The sequence below is a fragment of the Anomalospiza imberbis genome, chromosome Z (genome assembly GCF_031753505.1).
Source record: "Anomalospiza imberbis isolate Cuckoo-Finch-1a 21T00152 chromosome Z, ASM3175350v1, whole genome shotgun sequence".
In the NCBI taxonomy this organism is placed as follows: Eukaryota; Metazoa; Chordata; class Aves; order Passeriformes; family Viduidae; genus Anomalospiza; species Anomalospiza imberbis.
In genome coordinates this window covers 6,609,890-6,628,001 of record NC_089721.1, presented here as the reverse complement: position 1 = coordinate 6,628,001, position 18,112 = coordinate 6,609,890, and the positions used below count along the sequence as shown (strand labels likewise).

The 18,112-nt window shown below is 43.2% G+C and overlaps 1 protein-coding gene across 16 annotated transcripts in view; it reads right to left on the bottom strand.

The window, feature by feature from the left end:
* Positions 1 to 18,112, bottom strand: part of CELF4 (CUGBP Elav-like family member 4) — a 703,272-nt gene that overhangs the window by 74,386 nt on the left and 610,774 nt on the right. For 15 of the 16 annotated variants that reach the window (XR_010994515.1, XM_068176591.1, XM_068176598.1 and 12 more), the window contains exons 7-8: positions 9,792 to 9,939; positions 4,968 to 5,117 (exon numbers count right to left, since the gene is read on the bottom strand). Coding sequence is in view for 15 of the 16 variants with exons in the window: in XM_068176591.1 (XP_068032692.1) it covers positions 4,968 to 5,117; positions 9,792 to 9,939 (298 nt within the window). In the remaining variant the exon portion in view is untranslated. The remainder of the gene's footprint in view (positions 1 to 4,967; positions 5,118 to 9,791; positions 9,940 to 18,112) is intronic. The other variant, XM_068176589.1, reaches the window with a different exon arrangement.

The following is an 18,112-nucleotide window of genomic DNA, read 5'->3' as shown; positions in this document are numbered from 1 at the left end:
TTAAGTGACAAACTGCAAAATTAACTTGAGTAATGATAAAAATTACAGATGGAGTCTGAATGCTGTCTCTGCTGGCAGTGGGTGAAATTGGTTCCTGATACTTTTTTGTTGAGCCAAGGGAAATGAATTGATGGTCTTGGTTCAGTTACAAAGTCACGAGTTGCTACAGAACAGGAATTCCCCTGTGAGGCACACCTTTACTGCCTGTCTCAGTGGTGACTCGGAAAAATGCGGACATAAAAGCTTGGCTGCCTGTTTGTACTGACAGCTAGTCCTCAACAGAGAGGACTAGACTCTGAACAGGGTATGAAGTAGAGATTGCTGTCTTGCTAGCCCAGATGTACTGTGTGCTAAAGGGGAGTGGTGGTGGAGAAGCTTCTGCTGGGTCTGCAGAGTGGGAAGATAGAGCCAGACCTGGAAGTGGTGAGCAGTCAGAAACAGAACCACAGTGTGCCAGAAAATAATAAATGAGGTGATACACTTTTAATAGATAACAAGGAACTGAGGTGACTTAGCTTTTTTTTTCCTCAGCAACCTAAATCCAGAACAAATGCACTTAATCAGAATCATAGAATATCCTTATTAGGAAGGGATCCATAAGGATCATCAAAATCCTGCACAGAAGAACCCCAAGAGTCACACCATGTGCCTGAGAGCATTGTCCAAATGCTTCTTGAACCTGTCAGGCTGGGTGCTAAGACTATTTTCTTAGGGAGTCTGTCGCAGTGCCCAACCTTTCGCTGATATCCAAATTTAATTTCCTCTGACACAACTTCAGACCATTCCCTCAGGTTCTGTTACTGATCACCAGAGATCATTGCCTGCCCCTCTGCTTCCCTTTGTGAGGAAGCTGAAGAACTCAGCACTCATTAAAGTATTCCCCATCTAAACCTCCACAAAGCTGCCAAACTGCTGGGCCATCCCTGGCTCTGGTCAAGTTGGAGACCCTTTGGCCCAGGAGCAGTAAGAGGGTGTGAGATGCTATGTGGTATATTTCCCTTTCTTTCTGGGCACATCACTGGACAGAAGATTATGGAGCAGTCTTCAGTTTTCTGGGATCCCTGCTTTGTTCCTTCTTCCAGTTCTCTCATTTCACTGATTCTTTGGCAGCCAGTAGCTTCTCTCCCTTTTTTGCTACCCTTTGGTCTCCCAGTTTTCTCATCTCTCGATCACCTTCTCTTACCAAAGAGGCTTTATCTTTGGAGTGAGAATTTTGTCTAGTTCCTCACAATGCAATTCAGCAGGGCAGGACCTGTTAGCAGAGAGCAGAATTCTGATGATGTGAGACACAGCAGAAGCCAGTGCAGATGGTGTCTACTGTTGCTGTACATCACACATGGTTGCAAGGGAGGCTCTGGGCTTTGGGTCACTAAGAAGCTTTGGCAGAAGAGTGCAATCCCTGCTACTGTGACTAATGTGGAAATGGCAAACGCTCTTGTGCTGCTGCAAAGTGACTCACAAGATCATGGCACAACAGATTATGCTCTTTGTCCCCAATATGTATTGTGACACATTGCCACGTTCAATAGATCTGCAAACTGAAAGATTAAAGGGCAGGAATTAATACACAAAAAGGTCAAATCTCCAAAGGGGCTCAGACTAGTGGAAGAGGGAATACTTATTGCCTTGTTATTCACTCTGTGGCAAAAAGTGCACTGAGGCATTATGTACTGTCTGATCTTGGAGAAGGTGAGACCTTGGCTTGCAAAGGTTATGACTGCTAGGAATGGTTTTCTAGTGCCATGTATGGATCCATAGCCTGACCAGATTAACAGAGAAAGCTAATTCCTGCAGGGACAGGGGCTGTGATCAAAGCCCTGGCGAGTAGGGATGTTCAAAGTATTCTGGCCTCTGCCACAAAGGCATGGATGGTTTGTTAATCTGACTGAAATGACACCATGTACATCCCTTCTCCAGTCAAAGGGAATCACGAAAAAAGAGCACAGGGGAAGACAGAAGAAAAAAGAGTGGAATTACAGACTAAATACAATTATGTAATATGCACTTGTTTTTATAAAGACTGTGGTATTCTGGAGTCCTTTGGATGCAGCAGCAAAAATAATATGACTGGTCAGAAAGGTGAACCTGTAGATAAACTGCACAATTAATGGAATTTATTGGGGTCTGAATGATATGGATATCATGCCTCTGGAGACGTTCATTGTCCTGTTTTGCTATTTTCAGGCAACAAAGAACATTCTGCTACAGGCTGTAATAGTGTGAACCCACATTTGAGGTTTTTTTGTGGAGTATGAAGGAGTATCTGAAAGCAATATTCAGGATTTAAGCAATATATGGCAAGTCATAATCATAGCAAGACTATGATTATGTACATAATACAGCAGCAGTCTTAGCCACTTTCAGAATGAGAGATACACCATAAAAGAAAGTTGTTTGAAAGATGCTGGCTTTGGATGGGGACTGTCATGATCCTTTCTCTATAGTGTTAGTGCAATTGCCTGCTCAGCTGTAATATTTTATTTCTACCCTTGCATTTAGGGACAGAGCCATGCAGAGCCACAGGGCAGTAAGAGATGCAATAGAGGAGAGTGAGAAAAATCCCATAATGATGGAACAAGCTGCCCAGTGATGAAAATTTTTTTCTAACCCCAAGCAATTAGTGGCTGGCTTATATCATAAAACATGAACTTTTGTGTCCTATCTACATTTTTATCCAGTCTAATATGGCTGTGGATGTTCTCATTACCCATATAAATGTCTAATCCTTTTATTTTTCATGCTGCTAAGCTCCAGGACTGAATAAAGCCTGTGGCAAGGAGGAGAGGTTTGGAGAGTGCATAAATGCTCATGAGAAGGAACACAATTAGATGGAGCAAACACATCATGTAAGCCATGTGGACTTGCTTTCAGCATTTCAGGGACAGACAAAAGCATAATGAGAGGAGGGTGCTTGACCTGCCACTGTTCCCTTTACACCTCTGGTATAACTTAAGGTGTCACCACATTATGGGGAAGCTGAGCAATGAGAAAGACGAATATATTGCTGAAGTTACCCTGAGATAAATCCAAACTTTACACAGCTCAGACTGTTTGGATGTCAGCTCTGCTAGCAGAAGGGAGTCTCTCTGCCTGCAGCAAAGAGGGGCAGGAAGACTGTCACCTTTCTATGTGTCAGCCTGTTGGTGTTTGTGCAGGGACTTACTGTGAATTGCTGCCTGAGCAAGTCTCTCTGAAATTCAGAGAGAATCACATTAAGGCCATTGACTTCTATATAACCATGGATGAAATACTTAACTGAGATATTCTTTAATTATGGGGATAGTTGGGGATAGTAACAAAAGCTCAAGCCATTAAGATTCACCTAGAAAGAACATATTTTCTCTGTACCCACAGTAATGGATCATTGAAATTAGCTAAAGGGATCTAAATAAACCAGGAAAAAAGGACAGACATACATAGAAGTGGATGAATAAACAGAGAAATGATTGACTGGCAAACAGGCAAACTGAAATAAATGGACAGAAGAACAGATGGCCATGTTTATATAACCTTAAAGACAGAATGCTTTCTCAGTGTTGTGGTTGAACTCACTGAACATACTAAGGGCGCTCTGCAGTCTTCTGATGACTCCAAAATCTCCTGTCCTTACACTGCTACAACACATATATATGCACCAAATTTTGAGTACAGTAAGTCCCTTGATTTTAATTCTGCTTAGAGTTGAACTCAAAGCCCATGTTTGCAAAGTGTTTTTTGGGAGGAGGATAATTTTTTGTCAATACCTAGGTAAGACTTTGGTATTTCTATACTATATGGTATTTTTCCTTGTAGCTCATAAAACCCCCTATGATGATAAATCTTCTGAGTTTTCAGGACTGACTAAGATTGAAATAATTATTTTTTCTTAGAGCTTTTTGGGGCTTTTTTGGCTGGAACATTGAACTCTGTATTTGATTTCTTAACAGACTAGATCAATCTATCAGTTCCCTAGGGTAAAATATTCCTTTGCCAGCTGGTGATTAGGATCAATTAGTAACATTTACTTAGATTTTTATTGCTATGATTGTTACCATTAGTATGTGTACAGGAATGGTATAAAATGACTTTCTAGAGAAAGTGTATTGGAGGAGAGAGCAATCTCAAGTCTTGAGGATGCTGAAAAAGTGTAGGTGGACATTAAGGAATGGTAATCGGTAATTACAGATTTACTGTATGTATATTTGTAAATAGAGGTATAGGGGCAGGTATGGATCCTTTAACCTCCCTCATTCATCTCTGACTGCTAGTGCTTGCAAAATCACTTCTGTAGTGCTGGCATCTTCGAGCTTGGCAGTGTGAATCCCAGCAGCAGTTCTCCAGCAATGTGCCACCAAAGGGTGACCCTGAGCCCATTCAGAGGCTATATTAATGCAGCTTCACTCTCCAGGCCTGGTAAGGCAGCAGGATTTGTGTGCAGTGGGCATTTCAGAGGTCAACACCTGCTCCCTGCACACGGGAAGCCGCTTGGGTCAGCGGGCACGTGGACCCTTTGGATCACCCTCCCAGAGCCATCTGGCTGCAGGGGAATTCCAGCAGGAGATATCAGTGCTGGGTGCAAACAGGCTTAGCACAGCTCCTTCAAGGCTAACCAGAAGCAAGACCCTTGGGAGTACTGTGAGAGGATCTGCCAGCATGAACTGCTCGGGAGTCAGGTCAATTTTCAGCTGAAGCAAAACATGCTGGTTGTTCTGACTGGTTGTATTCACCAGACATGCTATCCAGCGGATGAGCACTCAAATATTCAGTACACAGTTTTTCCACCTCCAACATGCCCTTGATGTTTATCATCCAGATTGAACCGTTTAACACTGTAGCTGCATAAGACACAATACACCAATGCTATAATGAGCCCTGGTGGTCTGGGGTATAACCCTTCTAAACCTATGCCACAGGCTTTTGCTGGGTTTTGTCCTAGTATTCCTAGGACTGAGGCAACAGGCTGTGGGCACAGGATTAGTCTGGCTTACCTGGATAAGGGTGAATGCCATTAGCAAACACGGCTTCAGCGGCTGGCTGCCCATTAGCCTGCGGCGGGAGGCCAGTGAAACCATTCACCCCAATTGGAGATGGGATGCTAGGCACAGCTGGTGCAGTTATACCAGGAGGCGTGCTTCCACCTGAAATTGAGGAGGACACAAGGGCAGAGCTGGTGAGTACTGGAGACAGCAACTTTGTGGAGAAAACTGCTGACACAACAGCTGTGACCGCTGCCCTCCAAAAAACAAAAAAAAAAAAAACAAAAAAAAAAAAAAAAAAAAAAAAAACAAAAAAAAAAACTGAGAAAGGAGAAAGCTCCCAAGCTGTTGAGCAAATAAATGGACTGCTTGCAGTTCCTCCCTGTTCAGAAAGCGCTCAAGACAAGCTTGAAAAACGTCCAAAAACACTCAACCCCAGCTTTCTACAGCAGTTCCTATCAGATTCTCTTTGGATCTCTGTGGGTGTACTGATTTCCAGGGCTGCTCTGTCTGCACTCTCTCATGAATACACCTTTCATGTGCAAACTCATTCTGAACTTTCTCAGCACTAGGGATCCTTAAAAGACTTGTCAAGTTTATTTGTAGCCTAAAGGTAGCCAGTGATACATTTTTTAATGTTACTGTTTGGTCCAAACTTGACTTCATACTGTTTTAACAGCTATCTCCCAATGAATGGGGGCAAAATTTGGACTAAACTTGTTCCTTTCATGGAATCTTATACTTTCCTTCTTCCCAGATGCATCCTGTGGGAGACTAATGCTGCTATTTCAGAAGAACAAATTTGTCTTTATGTTCTGAGTGGGATCTTGTCACCCACTGGTAGAGAATTCTTAAATTTCTGGGAGAGAATTAAATCCGTCTGCTCCCTCACTGTCTTACTCCTATATATGTGTAAAATGGCTGGACAGTCTGTTCTTCTTGCAACATGGTCGGGATGATTTCAGGGACCAAAAAAGAGTTTTCAATGAGCCTGAAATCATATTTTTCTCTTGCTAGGTGTGCATGGGAAGTTAAACTATCTTATCTTCAACAATATCTTTCTGTGTCAGGGTATGCTACTGATTGAAAGCACAATTTTTGCAGTAACCTCTCTTTTAAGCTGATGGGAGATATTTTCTTCACCATTGCAGCATACCATGATGAGTTAGTCCAATAACACCCTTTAGCCACTGCTTAAATCTGTGTTGGTGCTTTAAGAAAGCCGCTACAGATGCATGAGATATTTTAATATGTTCAGATTTGTGTAGCCCAAAAAAATAAGGCAGCACTTCAGCTCATTTCTTATACCCTGGGCAGACAAGCTGCTGCTTCTCCTTTTCTTATTTAAATGGTGTTGGCCTTTAAAAATGTCCTCTGTGGAGGTACATGGAGCCAGCAGTGGCAACTGAAGTCCAAAGGCAATGCTCTTAGCATATGCCATCAGCTTCCAAATCACAAAGGCTACTTAAAATTACAGTTGCTTTTCTGGATCTCTCCTTTATTTGCATAGAAAATGTAAATAATTTTTTTTCTAAAATTGCAGCAAGGGATTTGTGCTTGCTATTTTGTGCATGTCTAAGGAAGTTTAGGCATATTTATTGAAATTCTTCAATTTTCTTCTTGTAAAGACCCCCCCTGGAGAGGTCAGATCTGTAGCTAGAGTAAAACTGGCATAATGCCACCGTGGAAAACAAATGGTGGTGGTGCATGCCAGTTGTGGATTTCATCCCTCGTTTGAGGTCTCTTGCTGTAGCCACATCAGGTGCAGATTTACAAGAAGGAGAGAGAGAAAGGGAGGGGTGGAGGCAGGGAAAGGAAGAAGAAGGAAGAATGCCTATATAAAATTTCATTTCTAGCCCCTTTTTGCAGGTAACAGAGTAGCAGACCCACTGCCAGACCCACTTTTCACCCAGATTGTTGCAGTGATGGGAGAAATGTAAAACCTGGATAAACTCTCAGAAATGTCAAATTAATTGCCTCGCAATTATGGAATGTTGTGTGAGATAAACCTGACCCTTGATGGAAGACTGTTAAAAAGACAGCAGTGTTAAAATTTTCTTGGTCTGAATTGCCCGTAGGGAGTGCTTATTGTACTCCACTGACAGCAGTTCAAATGAGATGTCCAAGTTTCGTATGGTTAAAGCCAGGTGAGATGGATACTGTCTCTCATCTATTAGATTTGCCTGGATCCAAAACTCTGATCCCCTAGGTCCCATGGGATTGAATGAACTTATGGTCATATTCCCAGGAATCCACTCTCCTAGAGGTGGGACGCAGAGGAAACCAGCACAGAGGCACTGCGCTGAGCCAATACCTCCTAAGCCTCTAGGACTTCTGGGTTACCAGAACCTTTTTTCCTGGCACAATTTTTCTTTTGCTTCAGGAAGATCAAAACACTTCCTTTCTATCTTTTTTCCAGTGTTCCAAACACTTTTTCTAGTGCCTGTTTTTTTTTTTTTTGAGAACTTTGAAATATTTCATTTTCCTTCCAAGGCAGAAAAAAGATATACTTCAATGACTAGAAATCCTGCTATGAAGCAGAATGATCATTTTCCATTTGGCTTTCTGAATGCTAACAAAAGCCAGCAGGAGAATTAATGTTAGGCTTCAGATATCTCCTGGCTACCCAGAAATTGCTGCTAGTGTTGTAGGCTTGCTTGCTCAGACATTATGTGAAACATTTTCTATGCATCTTATCACATGCTTTGTGAGTGTTGTAGTAATACAAGGAGTAATTTCAAAGTCTAAACATTTCTCCTAAGGAATAATTGTCAATGGACATTTCCACAACCCACCACAGAGGTTTTTCATGAAGGAAGCTACTCATTCAAGGTAAATCTGAAATAATGCCAAAGTGAATAGGCTCTGTGATTGAAAATATGTCATTAGGAGAGTGCAAAATCGGCTGCCGTGAAAGACATCAAGGGATCATCTAAACCAGCATCTTATTTTCAATAATGATCAGTCATGGGTGATCCAGAAAGCATGTAAAAAACATGAGTTTCCTCTCCTGTATTGTGACAGTGAGAGTTTAACAGTCTCCTCATCCTGTCAAACACTGGAACAGGCTGCCCAGGGAAATGGTGGAGTTTCCATCCCTGGATGTATTTTAAAGTGATGTGGGGTTGAAGGATACTGTTTAGTGGTGGGCTTGACAGTGCTGGGTTAATGGTTAGTCTTGATGATCTTAAAGGTCTTTACAACCTAAATTGCATGATTCTATGACTCTGAAAGGCACTGGTCATAGCAGAAGAGGAAATGATTACACCAAAAAAGAGCTGGGATATTTTTCATGTGCTGGAGATACTGGTGGGCACAGAAGTTGGCTGTTGTACAGGTGTTCTCATGTCCATGACACAGAATGAACTCTTCTCAAGAATATACTTATGTATATTCAAAAGAGCTTGTGCTCCTTTGTGTTGGGTCCATTGCAAACTACTGCCTGGATTCAGCTTTCCAGACCCTGACAATATTTGAATTCCAGGCAGTCTTTGTTTGATGTTCTCTCTGCTCCCACCAACACAAAAAAAATCTAGCTAATGCAAATATGATAATCTTGCCAGCAGTGGGTTTAAAGGGTGCACATATAATTAAGCCACTTTTTTATTTGGATTTGCAGTAGCTCCATCAACTTTTTGTTTATACATCTATCATTGTGTAAACATATATTTTGAAATGTGCAGTGTAAGATTTTTGAGTCAAGTGCTTTTCCTTGGGTCTCCACAAAGTCTTGTGGAATGAGATCTGTCTTTCTTACTCTCTGTTCTCTCCTCATTCCCTCGTGATATTCTATTACAAACAGTCCTTTCAAGATGTGCCTTTGAGTCCTCTGAGTCCGTACCAGACTCTAGTATAATGAGAAACTTCCCAAATCCTCACTTCTTTCAAGATATGGCCCCACTTTTCCTGCTTCCCTACCTCCCTGCTGGTGGGCCACGTGTCAGTCCAGGACTACCAGAGCTTGACCTGTTCCTGCCCAAATGGTACCTATGTTCTTCAAGCCCCAAGAAAGACAGTCCTGTTCCTGTCTCAGCTTATTTCTCTGCCTGCTGAACCATATACTGCAGCTCCTAGAATGGGTTTTTACAGTCTAATCAGATCCTGGGAGCCCTTCACTGGCTACCTGTCTCTGCTCCTGCAGCCAGAAAGCCCCTCATACTCCAGGTAGCACCAGATGCCTTCCTTGAATACCTTCTGTCCAATTTCACAACAGGGGAAAATGCTTATGAGTCCCAAGATAAAAACTAATCTTGTTGATGATGTTCCATCTCACCACAACCCTATTTTGCTAATCTTTGGGACAGGCTGGCTGTGATATCATCAGCACTGACCCCTTGGACACATATATGCCCCAATAAACCAGTGTAGGTCACTGTGGCATGTGTTGTGATATTTGGAGGGTTCTTAGAGCTAAAGAGAAGTTGTGTATGGGATTAGACTAAGAAATGTCATAGAAGCACAGAACAGTTAATGTTCTCAAAGACCTCTAAGATCATTGAGTCCAGCCATTAACACAGCAGTGCCAAGCCTGCCACTAAACCATGTCCCATATCTACATACCTTTTAAATAACTCCAGGGATGGACACTGGTTCACTGCCCTGGGCAGTCTGTTACAATGTTTGACAACCATTTTGGAAAAGAAACTTTTTCTAGAGGCCAGGGGAGTTTCTCCCCTGGTGCCTCTGGAGACCCTTTCCTCTGGTCCTTTCGCTTGTTACCTGGGAGGAGAGCCTGATCCTCACCTGGCTAAAGAGCCAACAAATCCTGCCAGGCGTCCTGTGGGATGTGGCCCGGTTTCCCTGCCCTTTGCCCTCTCCAGCCCGCCGTCCCCTTACCTGAGGTTGGAGTCATGGGGGCGGCTGCCAGGCCGTTCATGTTCAGAGCCGCCATCTGCTGCATCTGGGCCGCAGCGAAGGCGGCCATGGGGTTCAGGTATCCGCCCTGCGCCACCGACGCCATGATCGCCGCTTGCTGCTGCATCAGCTGGAACAAAGAGAGCAGGGAAAAAATATCACGCGGTCACTGGCGGGGCAGCCTGTGGCACCAGCACCAGGAGGGCACCCGGTGAGGGTGGGATGCGTCCTGATGTTTTGGGGTGTCAGCACACCACCCCTGTGCTCCCCCCCAGGCTTGGTCATTCTTCTCACTACACAGGCTGGAAGCAAAGGGCACCTTTGCAATTTGGGGTCATTATGGTCCCCAGCCTGCCATGTGTTTCCTAGTGGGGAAGTCTCCTGTGACCTGGACTCAGCCCACCAGCTCCTTGGTACTTCTCTGGTCAGAAAGGCAGAGAAAAGTCTTCATACAGACAAAACACAATATACCTGAGCAAAGAGGTTTCGTGGCTTACAGTGCTTATATCAAAATTCTGGAAAAGCCTGGAGGTTACTGGTGGGAGACCAGTGTATGTAGGAAAAGGGGATTCTTTCTCCAAAGCAGAAATTTGGACTAGTTCTCTAGGGATAATCTGTTTTTTTTCCACCTGTCAGTGACAAAAATGACTTTTTCTGGTCCTGCTAGGAGGCTTCAGGTGGGTACTGAGCAAAACCATGACCAAAACTTCTAATCAGATCATAGTACAGATTTCCAACACTATCAGAGACCCCCAGAAGTGCTGTACAAGAGAAGGGAGCTCCCCTGTTTTAGCAAGATTAGATTTGTCTAATAAGAAAACCCCTTCCCTGTGGTTTTGATCTGGGTTGACCTTCTCAGTTAATTTTTTCTAGAAAGTTAAAATGCTGCTTCTTTCAGGGCACTGACAAAAGTCAGAAATAAGGAACCCAGGCTGCTTTTTCAGGAATTTGGGGTTAAAAAATTTGGAGCAGAATGCTGGTGGACATTTATGAATCCTGGAAACGCTTCTTTCATTAAAACAAGTCTTTGTTATCATTATGTTACACTCAGAGCCCAGCACACAGCTGGTGCAGTTCATGTGTACAGTATGGCTGGAGAGAGATTTTAAAATGGTCCTGGTGTGAAGGATAAGACAATTTGGTTGAAGCTGCTTCTTGTCTCCTTCCCTGGTGCTGCACAAAGAGCCAGACCGGGCAGGAATGTCTGGGTATCCAACCCTCAGCAGTGACAAGTTCTGGGTGCTAAGAGAGGGTGTGGGGGAAAGAAGTGTGCAGAAAGTTTGGGAAACCTCATTCTTTACATTCCCCAGACTTTGGTAATCTGTGACTTGATGATAATAGTGGAAAAGAGAAATGTTTTTCTGTGGTGATTTTAGAAATGACTCATGTCTTTGCTGTCTCCAAAATTGGAGTAACTCTGTTTCACTGCTCTCTCTGATTTCACTCTCTCTCCCATCAGGAAATCACCCTCTTATGCTGTTCTTTAAGCACATGGGACATGCTTCTCAGAATTAAACAGACCTCAGAAGCCATGGCAAGGAACAGACTGTTCCCTTCTGTTCGCTTTAATATTGAAATATCAGCTAAATTAACTGTTCTTACACATTTACACTAAAACAAACTGGTGAAATCACTGCACTCATTCAAATGCTGAAACTTTCCTTGTCACCATCCATAAATAGTCCAAAGTAAGGGGTACTCTGACAACAACCTGCCGTATAACTATGCACAAGTTAAGTAAACTGGCCTTGATTTCTCCAGCAATAAGATGTAACGCAGGATACCTGACTCCACACATTGTCAGATCTACAGGTGAAATATGTTGTACAGGACTTGAGTATTATTTTTTTTGAAGCCTAATGAAGATTGGTGGCAAAGTGATGGATTTCCCTTTGATGGTTAATTGCCCTATTTTATTTTACCCTGCACAAGGTACATTTACATTTTAATTAGTGATATTTTTCTCTTTGCAATTACTGATGGAGTGATTAGACAATCTTTTGTATTAGACACTATGTTGATTCTCCTTTAAGGAGTACATTTGTTCCTGGGCATGGTTGGGGTTTATTCTCCAGAAGAGGTACTGAGCAGGCAATATTAGAAAATATGCCAAGGGACTAAAGGAGGAAGGGGAATGAATCCATCCATCCATCCATCCATCCATCCATCCATCCCCCAATCCATCCCCCAATCCATCCATCTTTAACACTGTATTGACTCCAACACTAGGTGTGCTGACTCACATCTCATTTTCTGTTCTGGGTATTTTTACCTGAGTGATGTCTAAATTTTTGTTTTGTTTTGTTTTTAAAACATATTTTTCATATATTTGTATCTTTATAGACTTTTAATAAATAATTTTATAGCCTCTAGCACTTTCTTACCCCTTTTCGTACTTTGATGAGGTTAAAAAAAGGTCGTAACCTGTGATGTGGGAAAGTAGATCAGGTGCTTCTGCTACAAAGCAGAGGTGCTCCTGCAGAGAGCAGTCACCCAATATCTACTATACTCAGTGCTCCATGGATATACTCTCTGAGATGTCTTAGAGACCTGGGAACCCCTCTGGCGTGTTGAAATGAGCCCTTCACATCATGACCCAGAGGACACAGACCTCTCTGCAGCCTTCAGACCTAGTCAATAGGGTAAAAGTGGGGCTGCCTGGACCTGGAAGGAGTAGAGCATTCCACACCTGAGCACAGCTGTGTACCCCAGTTGATAGCTTTGCTTCCTTGGCTGGAGAGGTGGCCTCAACCAAGGCCCAAGAATGTCTGGACGTTTCAACCCTTGACAAATTTCCTGCCAAACTTCTGAGGTCACAGATCCCATTTGTGCCTATGCCACTGTGTTTGGAGGTGCTCAGGGGCAAAGGTTAGGTGGGAAGAAGATGGGGCTCCTATCCAGCCCAGTGGCTGATGGTCAGAGCTTGGCTGAGTGCAATGGCACCACAAGGATGGGAGGACAGGAACTCAGTCACCTTGAAAGAAGCTGACTGCATAAGACCTACCTGCTTCCCCCCCAGGATGGCTCTAGGGAAATTTACAGAAGGAGAACAAGTCCTGTAAGGGTCACCAGTCTTCCTTCTAAAACCTCCAAGGCATTCCAAATGAAAGTCACCCCTCTCCTTCCCCAGCTCCCCCTGAAGACAAATGTCCCATCCACTCCCCTTTCACTTTGAAAGAGACCCAGTGTATGGTCCCAGTTAATAAAGCTGTAGAAAGTGAGGCAGTGACCCCACCAGAGGCAAATCAATAGCAGCAGGGCCCCTGGGTATTGTGTACTTTAAAATATGCCATTTGAAATGCAGATTTTCCCTGCCTGGGCTGGGGCTACAGAGCACTAATCAGGAAGGCAGCAGCCTTATTATCTCAGACTGATCCAAGGGGACAGAGAGGAGCTTTTCCCTCCCTTAGCTGAAAGGACATACTTCCTTTTGCTTCTCTTACTTCCTTCGCATGACCTTTGCCTCAGCATTTAGAGATTTTTCCCATCCATTTTAAAGATTCGTTCCTTCTTTTCTGCTGTCTTTTCTATTGCTCAAATATTTATCTTCTGAGGAGACCAGGAGGTGCTACCAGACTGGTTCCTGCCCTTGGGCAGCACCCCAAGAGATAGGAGTCTGCAGTCACCATCCTAATGCTGGAAACAGGTGGAGAGGCACTGGAAAAGCCATCTAAAGCATGGGAAGGGGTGGCAGTGTTGTCTGATCAATATAGACACATGAAAGGGTTTGTCTCACACATCTTTTTCCTACTTCAAGTTGCAATGGTACTCAAGGGCAGGAGATAATGTCATTTTCTTATAGGAGGAAAAATTGCATGGAGGATGAAGGAACTTTCTCAGAGCAAAAAAATCCTGCTAGAAATAGGAAAGGCATGCACAGCCTGCCTTCCCCATCCCCCAAAATAAATGTGTGTGAAACTGAAGAAGGAAAAGGAGAAAGGGAGAATATTTCTGATGAGCTCTTTCTGAAATAGCGTGATCATTGCCCTCCAGTCTTACTCTGAACAATGTGATGACCTTCTCCTTTTTTCCAGTGCTATTTTCTATCTTTGTGTCTGAACTATACAATGCTTTGTTTGACTTTTCATATTCTTCATTCAGCAATAATAATCATACTAATAATAAAAGTAGCAACAGCATCCCACACTTCCCACCTCTAATGATCTATACAGACTTAGCTAATGAATTCTCATGGTATCCCTGTGATACAAAGAGGTAAGTAAAGTAATCAATCAAGCAGTAATACGACTCATATTTGGTAAAACTGAGTAATTGACAATATCATGTCTGCTATACCTAACTGGCTATTGGGAGTTAAATCTAAAAATACTTTCCAAGCCTTGAAACAAACAGAAGATAATTGGTAGAAAAATCAGTATTGTCCTTCATACTTACGTTTTCTTGGAAACATACATTTCTGCTTTGAAAATAAAATTTAAATATAATTAGGATATTAAAAGAAACTAAGCAAATGTGCAACACTTGGATTCATGTCTTACGGTCTTTCCAAAGTCTGACACAAAATAGCTTGGGTTCCTAACTTCCTGAGAACTATGGAAAACCCCCAAAAATACCTAAAATATTTGTATTTAGAGCCCAAATCTTAGTGTTCATTATTTCTAAATTACCTGGGAGCTGGTGGTCAGAAATATGGCATTATCCCTGCTAAAAAGTATTATGGCTTCACACTAGCTTCCTCTTCTGGAACAGATCAGTGCAAATAATTTGCATAACAGGTAGTATTTACCAAATATACTGTCCCATTTTGGTAATTTAAATATATTAACTATTATATCCAGAAGGCAGCCTACAGTCAATATTTTTTCCCTGATTTCATAGGGCTAGCTGTTTTTTTTTTTTTTAAAGTATCTCTCCCAAATAATTTCACAGTACAAATTGAAGAAATATTGGAAAAAGCAATTCTTCCTGTCAGCACTACCTCAGATCATTTAGCAGAAATAGCCTTTCATCTCCATGGGAGCGGGACAGGGAGGCAGAACGAGGCACCCAGGGTTTTATGGTCAGCAGGGTAGTAACTGCTGCCCTAACTTCCCAAGGAGACCACTTAAGGTGTCTGAAAGCTCTGCTGTGCTGGATAGTCCACATTTTTTTTTGCAGTTATTGTCTGCAGTTCAGGAGCAGCAGATATTTGTACCTTTTCAGAGTGAGGACAGCTGGGATTTACTGAGAAAGGACTTGTTCCAGGCCAGAGAACAAATGTTAGCATTACCTGTGTTGTCTCTGTCCCAGCCTGTCTGTTTTTACACATTAACTCTATGCCTATCTCCTGCTGCAGGATGCAATCAGTCCCATGGCTGGAGTTTGGCCAGAAGACTGTGGCTAACAGTCCCACCCCATTTTTTATGCAAACTTGATTTATGACTTTGATCTTATCTTAAATAATTTAAAAATTAAATAATTTATACTCTATCTGTCACTTTCCAAGGCTCTTTCCTTTGTTCTTGCTTTGCTCTTCTGCATTTTCCCATCTCACTCACCCTTTTTTGATCTGTGCACATTTCCTTTCTGCATGGTGAGGCATCACTGACATGAGACAGGCACTAAACACTCCTTGCCCCTTTTATTCAAAGAAAGACCTGCAGGAACTGTAGCTTATTTGTGCCAGGACTATACTACCACCATTTGCAGACTGTTTTGATTGTCACTGCTTGTGATTTTGGGCTTGGCCACCCTAAGTAGGTGTGCTATGCTCTGTGAAGTGGAGAGTGTGCCTGCAGGTTCTTCCTAGACTGGCAGCAAATCAAAGGTGGTGCCAGGTAGCATCACTCTCCTTCTCCCCAGGCTGAATCCAGATCTATACCTCAACTTGGCCTTAGACTGCAGAAACAGCTGTCAGTACCCAGCTGATGTAGATCCACAGCAACCTGACAATGAAAAGGGCTGGTGCCCCATACACTTGTGAAATCAAATAAATAATTGCTCCATAAAAGGGGAAGTTAAATGAGTATGGGAAGATATTGCTGAAGAGAAAAAACCTAAAACAATCAAAAAACCCACCCTGAAATAAATTAGAATAGGGGCTCTGGGACCTTTAGGAAGCTATGAAATCTGACTTGCCTTGAGCTGCATACAAAAGAGGCGAGGTAGGTCTGATGTGACTTTCTGTGCCACTGAAACAGCAGACAGAATCGGTGCCAAGCTTTGTCTGGTGTGCTTGAAGGTGGCACATGAGAAGGGGATAGAAAACCACACACAGTGGAGAACTCCCTTTGCTTCCTCATTTTTTTGCCTCTGTGTCTGAGGCCAGATGGCTGCTGAACCCCAGGACTGGTTGCTTGGCTGAGACCATGGCTGCTATCAAGGTTAAAGTTGTTTAAGTTGAGGCTGAGGGGGTTGGCAGTGTGCAGCAGCAGGGAGATCTGTGGCATGACCGTTTGCTGCGCTGTAAGGGAGGTAACTTGGGGAGGAGCTGGGGCCCAAATCTGTCCTGATGGCAACACTGAAGTTTATCTGTCAAACTTTGATGGACTGAGACCCTTGCTGCCTCTCCTCACTGGTGCTGCTGGCCTGGCAAACCCATGGCTGCCCACCAATCTATCAAACAGTCACGCCATGGGGGTTTCTGCTGCACGGACCACCTTGGTGCATTGAGACTTTTTGGGAGCTAATCCAGTCACAGTGATGTGCAAGATGCTTCTCTGGGGGAAATTCAGCAAGAAACTGCAGCAATGGGGTCCTGAGCAACCTCCTCCATGGGGACACACCATTAGGAACTATTGAAAAACCACTGTCATGGGATTACTTGTGAATTCTTATATAGAGACATCAGTCAGCTTTGGACTGCTGAAGGATAGCTGGGAGTACAGACTACAAATCAGAGAGCCTGATGTCTCATGTTTGTTCTGGCCTTACTATTAAGCACTGAGGCAATTCTTACACTTATGTTACTGTCATACCACTCTGAGAAAGCTCATGGAGAGACAGTACAAGAGAGAGCTGTGTCCCTGAGGGAGAAGAGGAAATAAATAAATCTGATCATCAGGTTTATTTGTACATGAGGAAACAAGATCAGGGGGTCAAACAATTCAACCAATGTCACAAGAGTTGCTGGTGGCAGTGGCATCACCAGTCATGACAGTTGTGCTCCTGATATTTCAGCTTCCCTCCTCTTGACTTGCCTTAGCTCTTTGACTTCAGGCTGAATAAAGCTGCTGTCTCCCTTTGCCTCTTCCCTATCGATTCCTCCATCTCCTGCTGGCATTTGCGAGGTGCCAATCACCCTGATATCTGAGAGCCAGCAGTCCAAGCTGGATTAATCAGGACCAAGGCAACGTCACAGAGCCTCGGCGCTCCCTTCCTTCCCTTTCATGTGAGACTGTGAGATGGAGCAGATAGGGAGGCTGATTGAGAGACAGCATCTGAGCACGCTCTGGGTCTACAGGCGCCACACAGAAATGTGATCCCATCATTTAGACAGCTCTGAAGTCCCCGGGGTAATTGGTGTCACCAGCTTGTCATATCCAATGGGTCAAGATCTAAAACTTATTCTTTTCCCCTTATTAGCATTTTTATCAGAAAAATAAAAAAAAGAGTATGGGTCCAATTCTGATTTCACAGAAATCAACATGAAAAATATCCATTTGTTTCAAGTGAATGGGAGAAGACCAGAAACTGTTTTTCCTCTTCCTCCCACCCTGATTCCTCACCTCTCCTTATAATGCACCTGTATTATCTGGTGAGAAACAGAAGAAACTTTTGTGGTGTAAAGGTGCAGACTGCATCCTCTCATATCAGTATAAACCTTCTCTGGAAATTAAAGAGTTACTCTACATTAAAAATAATGCAAGAAGAGTTTTTGGACCAGAACATTAGGACTGTGGTGTCTTTACCATCTCTCCAGCTGCCTGACCAATGTATGTAGAGTAACACTGAAGCCACTTCTCCTGCCTGATAACCTCAGAAAATGTTTGTCCAAAGCTGTCCATGGATTCCCTCCTGTTAATTCCTCTGGTACATGGAGGCAAAGGTGCTACATCCCTTTGACAGTCTGTTGGCCACTGACCTAGGCTTATTTGGGATTTACTGTCTCTTTTCCTCTTCCTGCAGCCTTCTCTGGCCAGAGGCAGCGTTAAACACAGCCAGGCTGAGGAGGAAGTAGCTCTTCTATAATGTGAGGAAGAGAGCAGAGGAGAAAGGAAGAGACAGACAATGACTTTGACTAGGAATAAAAATGAAGACAGCAAAATGGAAGTAAAAAAATAGATTTTTTCTAGAAGAGAGAGAATAAAAACTCCAGAAGTACACCAAGAGGTGCAGCTGGAAGCAGAGGAGGAACTTCAGTG